Source organism: Monodelphis domestica, chromosome X (assembly GCF_027887165.1).
Source record: "Monodelphis domestica isolate mMonDom1 chromosome X, mMonDom1.pri, whole genome shotgun sequence".
Classification (NCBI taxonomy): domain Eukaryota; kingdom Metazoa; phylum Chordata; class Mammalia; order Didelphimorphia; family Didelphidae; genus Monodelphis; species Monodelphis domestica.
This window is the reverse complement of record NC_077235.1, coordinates 3,917,983-3,931,558: the sequence shown is the minus strand read 5'-3', so window position 1 is coordinate 3,931,558 and position 13,576 is coordinate 3,917,983. Positions and strand designations below refer to the sequence as shown.

The 13,576-nt window shown below is 49.9% G+C and overlaps 1 protein-coding gene across 8 annotated transcripts in view; it reads left to right on the top strand.

The window, feature by feature from the left end:
• Positions 1–13,576, top strand: part of CLCN5 (chloride voltage-gated channel 5) — a 90,157-nt gene that overhangs the window by 52,874 nt on the left and 23,707 nt on the right. For 6 of the 8 annotated variants that reach the window (XM_007507744.3, XM_056808724.1, XM_056808722.1 and 3 more), the window contains one exon: positions 4,528–4,686. The exons of the other annotated variants lie outside the window; for them this stretch is intronic. In XM_007507744.3, coding sequence (XP_007507806.2) covers positions 4,528–4,686 — 159 coding nt within the window. The remainder of the gene's footprint in view (positions 1–4,527; positions 4,687–13,576) is intronic. 8 annotated transcript variants of the gene reach the window in all.

Sequence of the window (13,576 nt, the reverse complement as noted above, 5' to 3'; positions counted from 1 at the left end):
AGAGCGCTTTAGAAGCTCCCTGTTGCCCAAAGGCTAATGTGTAAACTCCATACCTTGGTATTTAAGGCTGAAGGAAAGAGAGAGAAGAAAAAGAAAGAGAATGAGAGGGGGGGATATAGAGAGAGAGACAGAGAGAGAGGGCGAGAGAGACAGAGACAGAGAGAGAGACAGAAAGAGAGAAGGAGAGGGAGAGGGAGGAGAGGTGGGGGAGGGATAGAGAGAGAGAGAGAGAGAGAGACAGACAGACAGACAGACAGACAGACAGAGAGAGACAGAGAGAGAGACAGACAGACAGACAGACAGAGAGAGAGAGAGACAGAGAGAGAGAGAGAGAGAGAGAGAGAGAGAGAGAGAGAGAGAGAGAGAAGCTCTGGGATTTGTTTCAGTGGGTTTCCAGAGGAGTTAAAGAGAAACTAAACAGATTCCCAAGTGCTCCTAAGTCAGGTGCCCACTCACTGCCTCCCTTCCTTCATTATTTTGTCTGAAGGGAGTTCCCAGACTAACAGATGTAGCCATCTCAAATGTAAGCATTAGAGACACATTCCAGAGCCAAAGTGCATGATTTAGGGATTATCGAAGTTTCTCCTTTCCCCTGATTCACACGGATAATATGGGCCAGGCTGTTCAGAACGACTCCCCAAGGGGAACACGTGGCCCAGGGGTTTCTGGCGCCTTGCACACAACCACCACTTTTGACCTTTGCATTTGCCCTTGAAAAAAAGCCGCTGTTTTGACCTTGACCGCCATCAACAAATAGGAGCGTTTCCTTTCACAAAGAACAGGGGAAAGATTGGTTGCACACAAAGCCAGGAATGAATCTCTTTTCCATTCGGCTTGGCTTTCTTAAGGACTTGGGAGGTTGAGCTGGCAGCAGGTCCCAGTGCCACCCTGCCCATTGGCGCCTTCAGCTCACTCTTGTCCACTGGCTTCCTCTGCCAGTTGAGCCAGGCCCTCTCTTTCAGAAGATTGTTCGCACTTCCTTACAAGTCGGTGTCAGCAGGCAGATGGGAAAGCTCTTACCTCCAACCCCTAGGCAGCGAGGCAGTAGGCTGCTGGGAGACCACGTCTTGTGTGAATTGGTCGAGAGGGATTCATTCAGCCCCTTTGGTCCTTCTCTACTTTTTGTTTGTTCTGCCAAAGAAATGTCACTAACAACAACTCAAAGTCTTCACGGGGCACATGATGTGACCAGATCATCTTGAAAGTTCCCCACTCAGTAGGAACTCTCTGCTTGAACACTTGGGCCAGGTTCTCTTCTTGTACTCTTGGTGGAGACTCGAAAGCAGGAGGATGATGTGATAAAGGTGATATTTTGGGAAGATCACTTGACTTCAGTTTGTAGGCCCAGTGGTAGCTGGGAGACTCCAAGGAAGAGGAAACTCAGTAAGAATCTAGTCTGACAGTCCAGGTGTGACAAGGGCATAAGGGCCTGGGCAGAGGGAGTGGCAGTGGGAATGTGCAATTCAGCGTATACTTATCAGATGTCTACAGTGCACAAGGCACTGGGACACTGAGAGAAAAAACCTCACTCGTTTCTGCCTTTGCAAGACCCCCTATCCTCCTAGGGCAAATCCCTATATAGCCAGCTAAGCAAATACAAGAGGAAAGCAGTGTTAACAGCTTGGGGGGGGGCACAGTACAGCTCCAGAAGACTTCCTGGAGAAGGCAGCACATAAGGAAAGAAAAGAAGAAGAGAAGCAGAGGTGAGGAGAAGGTACATTTGAGACCAGTGTGGAGGGGAGGGATGGAAAACGATGCTGGCAGGGTTGGAGCTATGTTGCGCAAGGCCTTAAATGCCAGCTGAAGAAGTCTCTGTTTTATCTTTGAGGAGATATGGAGTGAGGGGAGATTTTTGAGCCTTGGAATGCCAACAGCTAGCCAATACTTTTTACAGTTTTATTGAGGCATTTGGTATTTATCGGGTGCCAGGCATGTATGTGCAAGGGCGGGGTGAGAGGGCACTGCCAGTCACATCCTTATCAAACCCACCCTCCCTAGTAACAGGCTAAATGACCCCCAAAGAGTCTGGCCAGTGGTTCTGATGTGGAGTTGATCCATTCGTTGCATTTCTTCTGGCTTCTTGTGCTCATTTCCATATGTAGTCATTGTAAACGTTGTCCAGCTTCTGCTTTTGTGCTTGGCATCTGCCGCCAGCTCATGCAAGTCCTTCTTCCTTGTTTCTCCCATTTTCTCATCTTCCCTGTTCTTTATCCGTTGCATTCATAAACCACAATTTGTTCTGTCATCTCCCCAACTGGTTGATCTCGGTGTGAGAAGTGCAAATGGCTTTAATTATCTTTTTGGCTGGGAGACTTGATTGTTTCTGTAAGATGGAGTGCTTGTTAAGTGTCCTTTGTCTCCGTTCTTGAAAAAGGATACCCAGATGTGCTCAGAGGCCCACTTCTCTGGGGATTGTCCCCCGTCCTCCTTCAGTAGTGGGCCACACTCTGGATTAAGGCTAGCTAGCAAGTGATTTCTGGGTAAAGTGTTTGTTTCTTAGCCCTGAAACGGCTCAGGTGTGTTCCATGTTCTTCATCAGAGTCCCTTGGCGGCCTTTCTCTTTGCATTTCACTACTCATTTTTTCTAATTCTGGGCAACTCTCTGACCATTTTTGGGATTGTGGTGCTCTTTTTCAAATTCATCTGGGGTGTCAGAAGGAATCAAGATTACTGGATGCAGATCTTTCACTCGAATCTCTTTGTTTTCCAGCTTGGGGGTGCCACGGTAGAGGGAGTGCTGGGCCCAGGGTCAGGATTGGAGCTGTCACGTCAGCTTTGGGATCTCGGGGAAATCACTTCATCTCTGTCTGCCTCAGTTGCCTCCACTGCAAAGTGGAGGAGATATTGACCTCTACTTCCCAGGGTTGTTGTGAGGATTAAATGAGATCAGGTTTATAAAGCGACTAGCCTGGTGCCTGGCCTAATCAGTGCCAGTTATTTTGATAATTCTCTGATTGGGGGGAGGGACATAAGCTCCTAGTCCTTCCTCTGTACAGGTCTGTTTTCTGTCCTGGTGAATCTCCAGGTTGCTTCTTTGGATTTGGGGAAGGTTTTTCAGTTCTCTTTTCCAATGGTCATTTTCTTCATTATTTCCTTTCGATCTCGTAGTGACTTCCCGCAGCAGTCCAGATTGCACTCCCTGTATGCCTGGCCAGTTGACTCTTCTCATTTGCTTCTCCTCTGCCTGGCTCAAAGTTGGCTGGGGCCCTAGTTCTACTTATTTTTATGTTGTGTGGGCCCATTTGGTGTCTATTGGCTGGCTGACTGTGGGGGTGGGGGTTCCCTCATTCTTGATTACATGACCAGTCCATTTGAGAGGGGAGGCCACAGTTTCTCTGATGATTTCTCTGGTGGTGTACCTTCTCTGGCACAATCCCCGATTTGTCGTGTCTTGCAGCTAGCTCACATATACCAGAGCCTCTTTGTTGCCCCCTGGGCAATATTCCCCCCTCCAGTTCTGCAAAGACTGGGATTCTGTGATTCATAGCCATGCAGCCTCACCCGGAGAATCTCAGTGTTAAAAAAACAAGCCTTTGTTTTTGGGAGAAGCTCAGGGTGTTTGGAAGAACTATGTAATTTTGCTCAGACAGATTGTTCGACCTCCTCCTCCTCCTGGACAATTCTGAGTCTAGTTCATGATCATATTTTAGTCTGTTCAAAGTTGCTGTCCATCCACTGGTCTAGCCTGGGCAATGGATGCTCTTCATCTGCTTGGTGCTTCCTGTGTGGATAGTGAGACTGAGCTCTGGAGTCATTTGTGGATGTCATTTAGGAAACTGCTGGCTGCACTGTTCTGGCCCATCTGTAGCCTGACCTTTCAAGTCTTTTATTCTAGTTTGAGCCCCTTCCTGCACCCCACTCTCAGGATTTTTTTCTCTTCAGACTCTTTGATCACCCATGCTCATTATTTGCTCAATTTCTCCCAGTGTACCAACTATCCTTCTTCTTCTCAGCAATGGTGATCATGGGGTTTCCTGAGGTGTTTGTGAGGAGATTCAGCCCCATCTGCACCTCTGCCTTCTGATTTGGGGGCTAGCCAGGTTCCCCAGTCTACAAACTTTCTTCCCAATCCCTTTCCACATGTTCCTTTATTGTGGTAGTGAGTGTTGGCATCTGCAAGGTGCAGTGCCACTTCTAGAATACAGTGTCGATGTTGCTCTCATGGCATTGGCTTTCAGCCTCTCCTCATTCAGTTCTGCTGCCACAACTGTCCAGTAAGGCCAAAGTCTAAGCAGAGAGTCCTGGTGTGGGGCAGCAGCCAGGCAACTTTGTGGAGTCATGGGGCTGGTCCTCTGTATGTCTCCACTCTTACTTTTGAAGTCTGCCTCTTAACCCCAACTCGCATTTCTTCTAAGCAGATGCATCATTTGGGGGCCGTCAATGTAAATGGCATTCTGGGGACCCAGCTTGGTCCTCATCGCCGTTGTGGTGCTCAGATGCTTGGAGACTCAGAGTGGGCCCACTAAGAAGGGGGAAAGTGGTGAGAGAGACCCTCCCTCTAAGTCACCATCCTATCCTGTCTTCCAGATTCTGAGAGCGACACCATGGACAACCCAGGCTTTCGCAGAGGGAGCTTCAGTAGCTCAAATAGCAGCACCAGTGACGAAGCTCTGGTGGAAATCTCAGGGACCACTTTGGACTTCTCCATGACAGATGATGTCCCCCCACTCGATAGAGATCTGGGAGGTATGCCTACCGCTGCTGCTTCAACCCATTCCCACATCTCTCTTGCTTGGCTGCCGCCCTCTCAACTCTCTCTGGTTTCCTTTGCATTTATCTTGTTTGTTCCTGGTTGTTTGCGTGTCTTCCCCTCCTCCATCAGACTGGTACATAGTAGGAATTTCATGGTAATTGGATGCCTACCGAGAATATCCAATAGGCAAGCAGTCACCAAACATTTATGAAGTGCTTCCATCCCTGTCCTCAAGGAGCTCCCGCTCTAATGGTGGAAATGGCATTTCAATGACTAGGTGCATGTGTCCAGGCAGAGGAGAGAAAAGGGCCCAGGAGACAGGACCAGGAAGGTAAGCCTGCATCATCTTGGAGCAGTGAGAGGAATAACCCGTTTGAAAAAGAACATAATGCTAGTTTGGACAATCACCTGCTTGACTGCTTCCTCCCAGGTTTCCTTGGTGGGTCATCATTTGCCTTCCATTTTCTTCTTCTCTAGAGGCAGCTGGGGGTGCCATAGTGCACAGAGCACTAGGCCTGGAGTCAGGGAGATCTGAGTTCAAATCCAGCCCCAGACACTTCTGTGGCCCTGGGCAAGTCACTTACCTTCTATATGCTTCAGTTTCCTCATTTATAAAGTGGGGTCAAGAACAGCTCCCTCTTCCCAGGGTTGTTGTGAGGATCTAATGAGATAATATTTCGAATAGAGTACCCAGCACAGTGTCTGGCACATAGTAGGCTCTGTAGAGATGTTTATGTCCTTCTCCTTCTCTCCTTCTTGATTTCCTGCCTTGGTGATCTCATCTGTTCCCATGGGTGCAATTAGTACTGAATTCTGTGCGTGACTTGCAGACACATCTGTCCGGTCCTTGTTCCTCCAGTAAAATCCAGGCCATTAGTCACACCTACCTGCTGGACACTTTGACCTGAACGGCTCATTTCCTGTCCCCCCAGTTCCCCCAGCGACTTCCTTCATTTTGTTGAGCAGACTTCCAGTCCCTCCAGCCCAAGGGCCTCTCCGAATCATCCCTGACTCTTCCTTCCACGCCTCCCCCCAACCTGCACATTTGAACACTTGTCCGACCCTGTTGCTTCAACCTTCCCAGTATCTCTGCCTTCCACTGGCTCACTTCTCTTTACATGGCCCCCACTGTAGTTCAGGTCCTTTCTCCCCTCTCACTCGCTCTGTCATGGCAGCCTCCCAATACTTTCCTGCCTTCGTTTTCTTTTCTCTTTCGAACCCTTTCTCCCTCTGGTTGCTAAAGTCACCTTTCTCGGAGGCCCAAGGATGAGGGATTCCTTCCCTTTGACTCAAAAACCTCCAGTGGCTCCCATGGGCTTGTTGGGATGGAAGAGAGGAGCCTTGCAAAAGCCTCTTCCTAGCCATTGCTAGCAGGACTGGGAGGAAGGACACCCACTGCTTGGGATAATGCATCATGCAGATATGCCGGAGGTAAATGATTCATTCTTGACAGAAGCAATCATGTTGACAGTGTTATATTAGGAGTGCCCATGCCCCAGGGGGTTCCAGAGCCATCTGAGAAGCATTTGGCTGCATTGTTGCCAAAAAGATGACGCTGCTGAGGGCCAGAGGGGCAGCTTTGGGGACAGACCTTCTGAGCAGCAAAAACCTCCGGAAAGAGCCTCATAGCCGAGGGAGCCTTGGGAGTCAGGGACAAAGAACGAGAACTTTTCTTTGCCTAGGAAAGGCACGTGTATGACAGCAGCTTCTATTAATATATGGCGTATTAGCTGTAGTGAAGCAGTCCTAAGAGTTCACTGTTTTTTGTCAAAGGCATCTATTGAAGCCCCCTACCAATAAGCCTGGAGTCTCTCCGAGAGGCTTTTGGCTCAATGCCACAGGGATTTGGCCTAGGCGGGAAATCCACTGTACCTTGATTGCTCATTCCAGCCTCTGGAAGTCTTTGGAGAGAGACTGGGACAGGCTTAAACTACCCACATTTCTCCACGGGGAAACTGAGGCCCAGAGGAAGGAACGTGTGCACCCAGAGATTGTGTCGTTTGTGTGGGGACTTCCTGCTTCTGCTTTAGAAATCTGCCCGCTTCTGGCTAGGGCATCTAGGCAGGATTTTCTCCCCCTAACAGAGCCCACAGTCTTTGGTCCCGTCTGTACCTCAAATACCAGACCTGGTAGCAGAGTACATACAGACAATATGGCCCCACATTAGGCAGGGCTGGAGGAGCAATAAAGTGACCCTTGTTTGCTAGCTGGCCTGACAAGGTTGGCTTATGAAGAAAGCATCAATCCATCACCTAGGGCCTGATTAGAAATGCAACAGAGGTGGTGGGATCAGAGTCTCCAGACTGGAAAGAATATAAACAAGAAGAGCTAAGAAGAGGGCGAAAAGCAGGCGAGGGGCCCTGGAACTTGGCTCGCTGGGAAGGGGAAGCAGGAAGACATTTTTCAAATAAGTTCAATATTCCCTGTCAGCCCTGGTATATTTTGGTCCCCATCTTCAGTCTATCACTTGGGTGTGGGACACCAGGGTTGGGAAAAGGTTGCCAGGCCCTCTTGAGCTCCAAAACAAGCAGGCTTACTCCTACAGGATGGGCGAAGAGGGGAGACCTGGTTGGTTTTGCCTGCCTCGGTGTAGTTAGGGACAAATGAAAAGCACTCTGGACTGCCTAGGACAGACAGAAACCATGGAACAGGGAAAAGATGGCAGCCGCTCTCCATGTCCCTGCACCTCCCTGAACTGAGCACTAGAGGGTGCCACTACCTCTGGCTACAGTTCCAGCTAGAAAGCCCTGCTGTTGGCCCAGAGACCACTTGAGTTCTCCCAACTCAAATCACGAAGTCTTAAAGCTCAGCGATGTAGGAGAGATTGAACTAGGTCAGTGCCCAGACGATGTTTACACTAGCCATTCTGTAAACTCCCCCTTGGTTTTTGTGTTAAGAATTGATTCTCGAGGCCCTTGGACAGAGGAGATCTTGGCCTCCATCTTTGTTCATCCTCCACATGGAGTTCCTATTAGAGCACAGTCTCCTAGAGGAGAGGGACTGTCATCTTTCGTCTCTGTGGTGCCTGCACAGAGTCTAGGGGCTTCCTAAACATTCTTTAGGCCTCTCAGTGGCGCTGGTATGGATGAGCTGAGCTGTGTACTGGTCATTTCCCAGAGTATGGCATGGCTCATCTAGGTCAAGGCAGGGCAGGGCTACAGAGGAGGAGATTGCCAGTTTGTGATGGACCCTCCCCCCACCCCCCACCCCCCGCTAAGGGCCACCTCCAAGAGGAGCCCTTGTTTCATGGACGGAGGGAGATCAGATAAGCTACCCCCAGACTTTGAGACTTACTGGGCTCCACTGTGGAAATCATTTTTGTTGGCAGCTGGCAGGGGGAGGACAGCCAATGACTTCCAGGTGACAGTGAGCCTGCAGCTAAACCAGAGCAGCTCCAGTTGGCCATCCTTGTGAAGGCCCAGGGCCAGGGCATTGCTGGTTGGTTAGACCACCTTGCCACTGGACTGTGGCTCATCTGCCACTTCCGCCATTGTTTCATTCTATCTCGACTCAGAGATTTGCTCCTTCTCCAGATCAGTAGAAGTAGCCTTTAGTTGGAACCTTCTCAGGGAGCTGGGCTGTGGCGTCTGTTGAACTGGACTCCATCAGAATGCCCCTGGGATTTTTTCCAAGCCAAAGTCCTTTCTGAAGTGGGCAGTGCCATGCCTGGGTACTGCCTGCTCGAGGCTCACTGCTACGCTGACCTTGTTCCCGGACATAGACAGGCTGGCTTTCTAGCGCCCTTTCCTAGAAGAAAAATACCCCAGCCACTCGGAGTGCATTGCCCAGAGAGCAGTGACAAGCACCGGGCTGACCCTATGGGGCATTATTAGTTCAGGGCTCAGAGTAGTTGCTCACCCCTTCCTTATGTGTTCCCTTGAAAAATGGCTAAGAAAAAGCCATTCTAAGCTGGTGACAAGGTAGACTGGGATGTTGTTGTTTCTTTCCAAAGGGTGAAAGTGAGTTAGTAGTTGACAATTCCAGGGAATGTAAAATGTGCCGCAGAAGCAGAGATTCCTTCTTTGGAAGGCTGAATATGGAAATGGGGCTTAGGCAGCATTGATTTCACACAAAGTAGAGCGCTTCAAGCTAGAAGAGCTTGAAGGCACCGAAGAAAGCCTCACTTTACAGAGGGGGAAATAGAGACAGGATCACAGACCTTGTGACCTGCTGGCTGCTTTTAGTAGAGACACTCCCTTCAAGAAGGCCCACTGCAATGTCCCGAACATCCTAAATGAGGCGTCGGTCTGACTGTACTAGCACACACGGTCCCTCTGGATTCTCTGAGATAAGGGAGGCCTGCCTTCCAGTTTCATCATCTGTAAAATGAAGAGATTGGACCAGATAATCTCAAAGGGTCCCTTTCAGGCTTGCAGTGCATGCCTGGACCAACATTTGGCTATGGTGTGCCAAGGCCCAGGCCTCTCAGAGAGCATGGCTGAAGTGTTCTTGGCTTTCTGGGAACTTCCCAGCTCTCTCTCCGCCTTGTTTGTGTCATGCCCCCTTGGCCAGTCCAGGAAGAAGCCTAGCAATAGACCCAGTGCTCACAAAAAGCAGGTTTTTAAATAAAAGAGTTGAAGGAAATGCTACAATTCAATTAGCAGTAAGTTAAAATCAAGATGTAACCCTCCCCCCCCGCCCCCACCATCTTAAGTCCATGGACCCTGGGCTAAGAACTTGTGTTCTAGAAGGAAGCCAGGAAGCCTTCCTTAGGCCGGATGAGGAACTTCTTAACAGAAACAAGTGTGAGTAAGCCCCCGATAAGGAAAGGTGAGCTCTTTGGTCCTCCAATCTGTCCTCAGAATCTTGGACGAATTGAGAAGAGAACATGCGTGGGAGCCGAAATGGATGACTGGGCAACTGAGTGAATGGGGAGTGGGCTGCTGGATAGCCAGGGAGGATAGTTATTAGCATTGGGACACAATGGTACAGTAGGAAGAGCCCTTGAAGTTAGTACTGCTTCCAGACACCATGTACCCTGTGGCAACAAACAGGCTGCCAGCTGGCCTGGGCCTGGATTTCTAACCCTTTGACCTCCTGAAAACAGGCCTCTACCATGCACTGTGGCGTACGGAATTGAGCTTGGCTCTTGCTAGGTGATCACTTGACCTTCGTGAGCCTCCGTTTTCTTCCCTGGAAGTATGAGGAGCTGGGCAGAGGCAATCTTTTGGGGCTGTTCCCCCTGTGCTGAGTGAGGACTTAGTGCAGCCTGGTGGCAGTGGGCATGGTGGGCTCCCCCTTTTCAGGAGTCGAATACAGCCAGAGCCATCTGAGTGGCTGAATGAAGTCCTGGGGCGACGCTGCCAGTGGCCGTAAGTGTGCACTTAGTCAGCGGGGCAGTGAGCTAGAGCTGCATTTCAGCCTCTGCTCACCAGTTTGTTCCCAAGCCCCTGCCCACCCCTTGCTTTTGACAGGGCTCCACCAGGCCACTTGGTCGTGTCATCGGTGGCCTTGCAGGCCTCCAGGTTAACCTTGGAGGGTTTGAGCTTCATGCTTCCTCCAGGCTCCTGAAAGCAACCATAACTGGACAGCAGTGAGGAAGTTGTTGGCCTAACGAGAAGTGGGTTAAATACCTCAGTAACTTCTGGGCCTTGTCGTTTCAGCAACAAGCTTCGAAAGGGCCATTGTGAAGTCTTTGGATGGGAATGGAACCTTCTGGTCCAGTTGCTTCAATATTGATTTTTCCTGGCCCCCTCACTGTATATTTTTCCTGGACTTGGCAAATGCAAATGAGCCTTTTCTGGTTTTGCTTCCACCCTTCAAACTGGGATCCAAAGTTTCTTAAATGAAAGCATCTTTCTTTAAAGAACTTCAAGCCTTCTTATAGACAACAAGGCCATGAAACCTTTTGCAGCCCTCTCTTGGGTTACGTTCCTTCCCCTCCTCCTACCACAAACACTTTCTCCCCTTTTAGTGGAGACACAGCAAGGAGTTTCTCTGAGCTCTCCCTGGGAGGCCCTGTACCCTCCCCGCCTTCGCTTTGTGGAGCCCCCATGGAGGGGGGCTGGTTGCACACCTCCCTCCTCACCACATAGGAGCAGCTTTGGCGGTGGTAGGTAGCCCCAGGTGGGTAGACCACATCCACGGTGGGTTCCTAGTGGGGCTTTGTCATGCTGAATGCCAGGAGGGGGATGGAATGGTGGCATTGTCCTCGTTGTCTTGCCACTTAAGAGCACTGGTCCAGCTAAGTCCAGGGAGGGCCGCAAGATAAGACTCAGTTTGTTTGACTTTCTCATGCCTGGCATCCACTGAGGCCCTTTGCTGAGGGAGGTGGCCTCCCCCGTGGCCCAGGTGTCCTCTGAGACTGTAGTGATAGCGGCTTGTGCCCAAGTTGTACATGCTCTGCTCCTCCACGCAGGGCAAGTCCACTAAATGTCTATTGGCTGACTGGTGAAAAGAAAGCTACATTCTCGGGTTATTCTGGGCAGAAGAGGAGATTGGGTGTTATGCACACATCTTCAAGCACTTAGCACATAGCATGGGCTATGTAAACTGGCCCGTTGGCTTTTTTCTTTTCCTTCAGGACAATTCTGGCACTAACCTATATTCTCTATATAGGTTGTCCATTTTCTCACAGTTGCTCTCAGCAGCTGCTAATGGGTGGAGATCACCCCAGCCTCCTGGGGCTGTTTGTGCTCCTCCCTGTAGCTACCGAGAGCCAAGCTCAATTCTGTACACTACAGTGGATGGTCGAGGCCTAAACGTTTCCAGGAGGTCGATGGGCCAGCTTGATTGCTAGGTTAGAAATCCAGGCCCAGGCCAGCTGGCAGCCTGTTGCTACAGGGTACATGATATTGGGAAGCAGAAACAAGTTAGAGGGGGGAGCCAAAAGGGGAGTCACTGTGCCTAAAGTATGGCCATCTCCCTTGCTAGAAGCCTATTTAAGCAGGAGATGAAATACTCTTAAAGTTGGGCACCCTTTAAAAAGTGGTATTGGTGATTGATGGAGCAGTGGACGGGGTGAGGTAGGCTGGGGAGTTTTGGGTTTGGGGTCAGTTGGTTTTGCGCATCTTTTTCTGCTAACAAGCCCTCCGCCTTATGGCAACTACAGAGAAGACTGGAACTCTTCTTGTCCTTAGACCTGATCCTAGTACATTTAGGGAGACGACCCTGCTGCCAGCTTACTCTTGCAGGAGCAGCAGGACTCAGAGGTGAGAAGGACTACGGCTCCAGGAAGCAGCAGAGTGGCTACATGCCAGCACCGCCGCCATTTTAAAAAGAAGGGTCTGAAAAGAGGGAACAGGGTCTCTTTGGGTTTCAGAGATGGGAAAGCATCCAAGAGTAGATAGCTTTCCTTGCTGGCCTTTCCCTAGGTCCCACTCCTCCAGATGCCTCAGATGGGGCCATATCACAGCCTTGAAGACCATCTGCTAAACTAGCCTGGAGATATCCTTTCTCCAGCTTGAATGGCCTGTTTATTGGTCCACTCCCTGCTTTTTCTCATTCATCTCTTTAATAAGCTCATTTCCTCCTACCTACTTAGACCACGCATCCTCTAAGAATCCTCTAGGATTCTCTTCTAAATTGCTTGATGCCTTTGTATCCTCAGCACCTAGCACAGGGACTGGAACACAGTAGGTGCTTAAGAAACGCCTGTTGAAACTGTGTCCTCTGCAACATTTTGAAAAAACCTACCATATTTGACTAATTTACCTTTGCCCGAATGTTCAAATAAAGTCAGTCTGCTTAAAAACATCCCCAAAGAGAGCAGTTTCATTAAACTGATGAGGGCATCTGCAAAAAACAGTTCTCGTCTCCATTGCTGGTATGGCCAGCCATTCATAGGGTTGCAGAGGAGGAACTTATTATCTCCAAGCTCCAAAGGGGTGATGCTCAATCCCTGTAGTATCCAGAGAAGACAATTGTTGAAAACGCTCCTTCTGCCACACACAGCAAGCCCACTTGGGTCCTGTCTAGGATTGACACCCAGTGCCCCGGAAGATGAAGTGGCTCTTTGTGCTATTCATCTCATCAGTGACCTCGATGATTTTACCCACGGGGCCCAAGCGGCAGTGTCCCTGCCAACTTCAGATGCAGGATGGTTCGGGCAGGCTAACATGGAGAGTTCCTAAGCCTCACAAAACTTCTTCTTGGGATCAAAGCTATTAACTAGCTGTGTGACCTCAGCCAAGGCACTTCCCCTTTCTTTGCCTCAGTTTCCCTACCTGTAAAATGAAGGAGTTGAAGTAGGGTCATCTCAGAGTACCCTTTTCATCCCCCAAGTTCCACACATCTCTCCAGCTTTGCAATGCCAATGGATATATGTGCTGTTGTGCCCTGCAGATTTGGGCTGATAGGGACAAGTCTGTGCCCTGCTCCCACCCTGCTGCTGGGCCAGGAGCTGGATTATTAGAACAAGCTCTGAACAGGTTAATGTGTGACAATTGTCTCAGAAAAGGCGAAGGGGGGGCAACATTGTCTGCAGGCCTGATGTTAAGTCATGCAGAGCAAGTTGGGACAAACGGGTCTAGCCTCAGAGTTTTGCTCTTGCTGGGCAACACACGGGGCCACAGTGGCCCTGCCCCCGACTCATTGTCAATGAAATGGTTTGACGAGTCATAAAGCTCTCCTCCCTGGCCCTCTCCAAGGGCCAAGTCCAGGTCTGAGAATGGAAACCACCTCATTCCTTTGTAAGCACATCGAGTATGTGCTGGTTTCGCTGAATGAAGCCGACACAAAGCTCTTTTACAGACACGAAGCCCCTTGTGGGTTTGGACAAAAAGTGCTACTCTCACTTCTCCCCTCTAGGCCTCGGTTTGCTCATCTGCACTTGGTGGCCTTGAAATCCTGGGACCTTTGAAACACAGAGTTCTGTGTTCGATAGCTGCTTGCATTTTCATTTTTGCCTTGCCGGGCTAGGAGGGACAGTCCCTAATGCTTTGA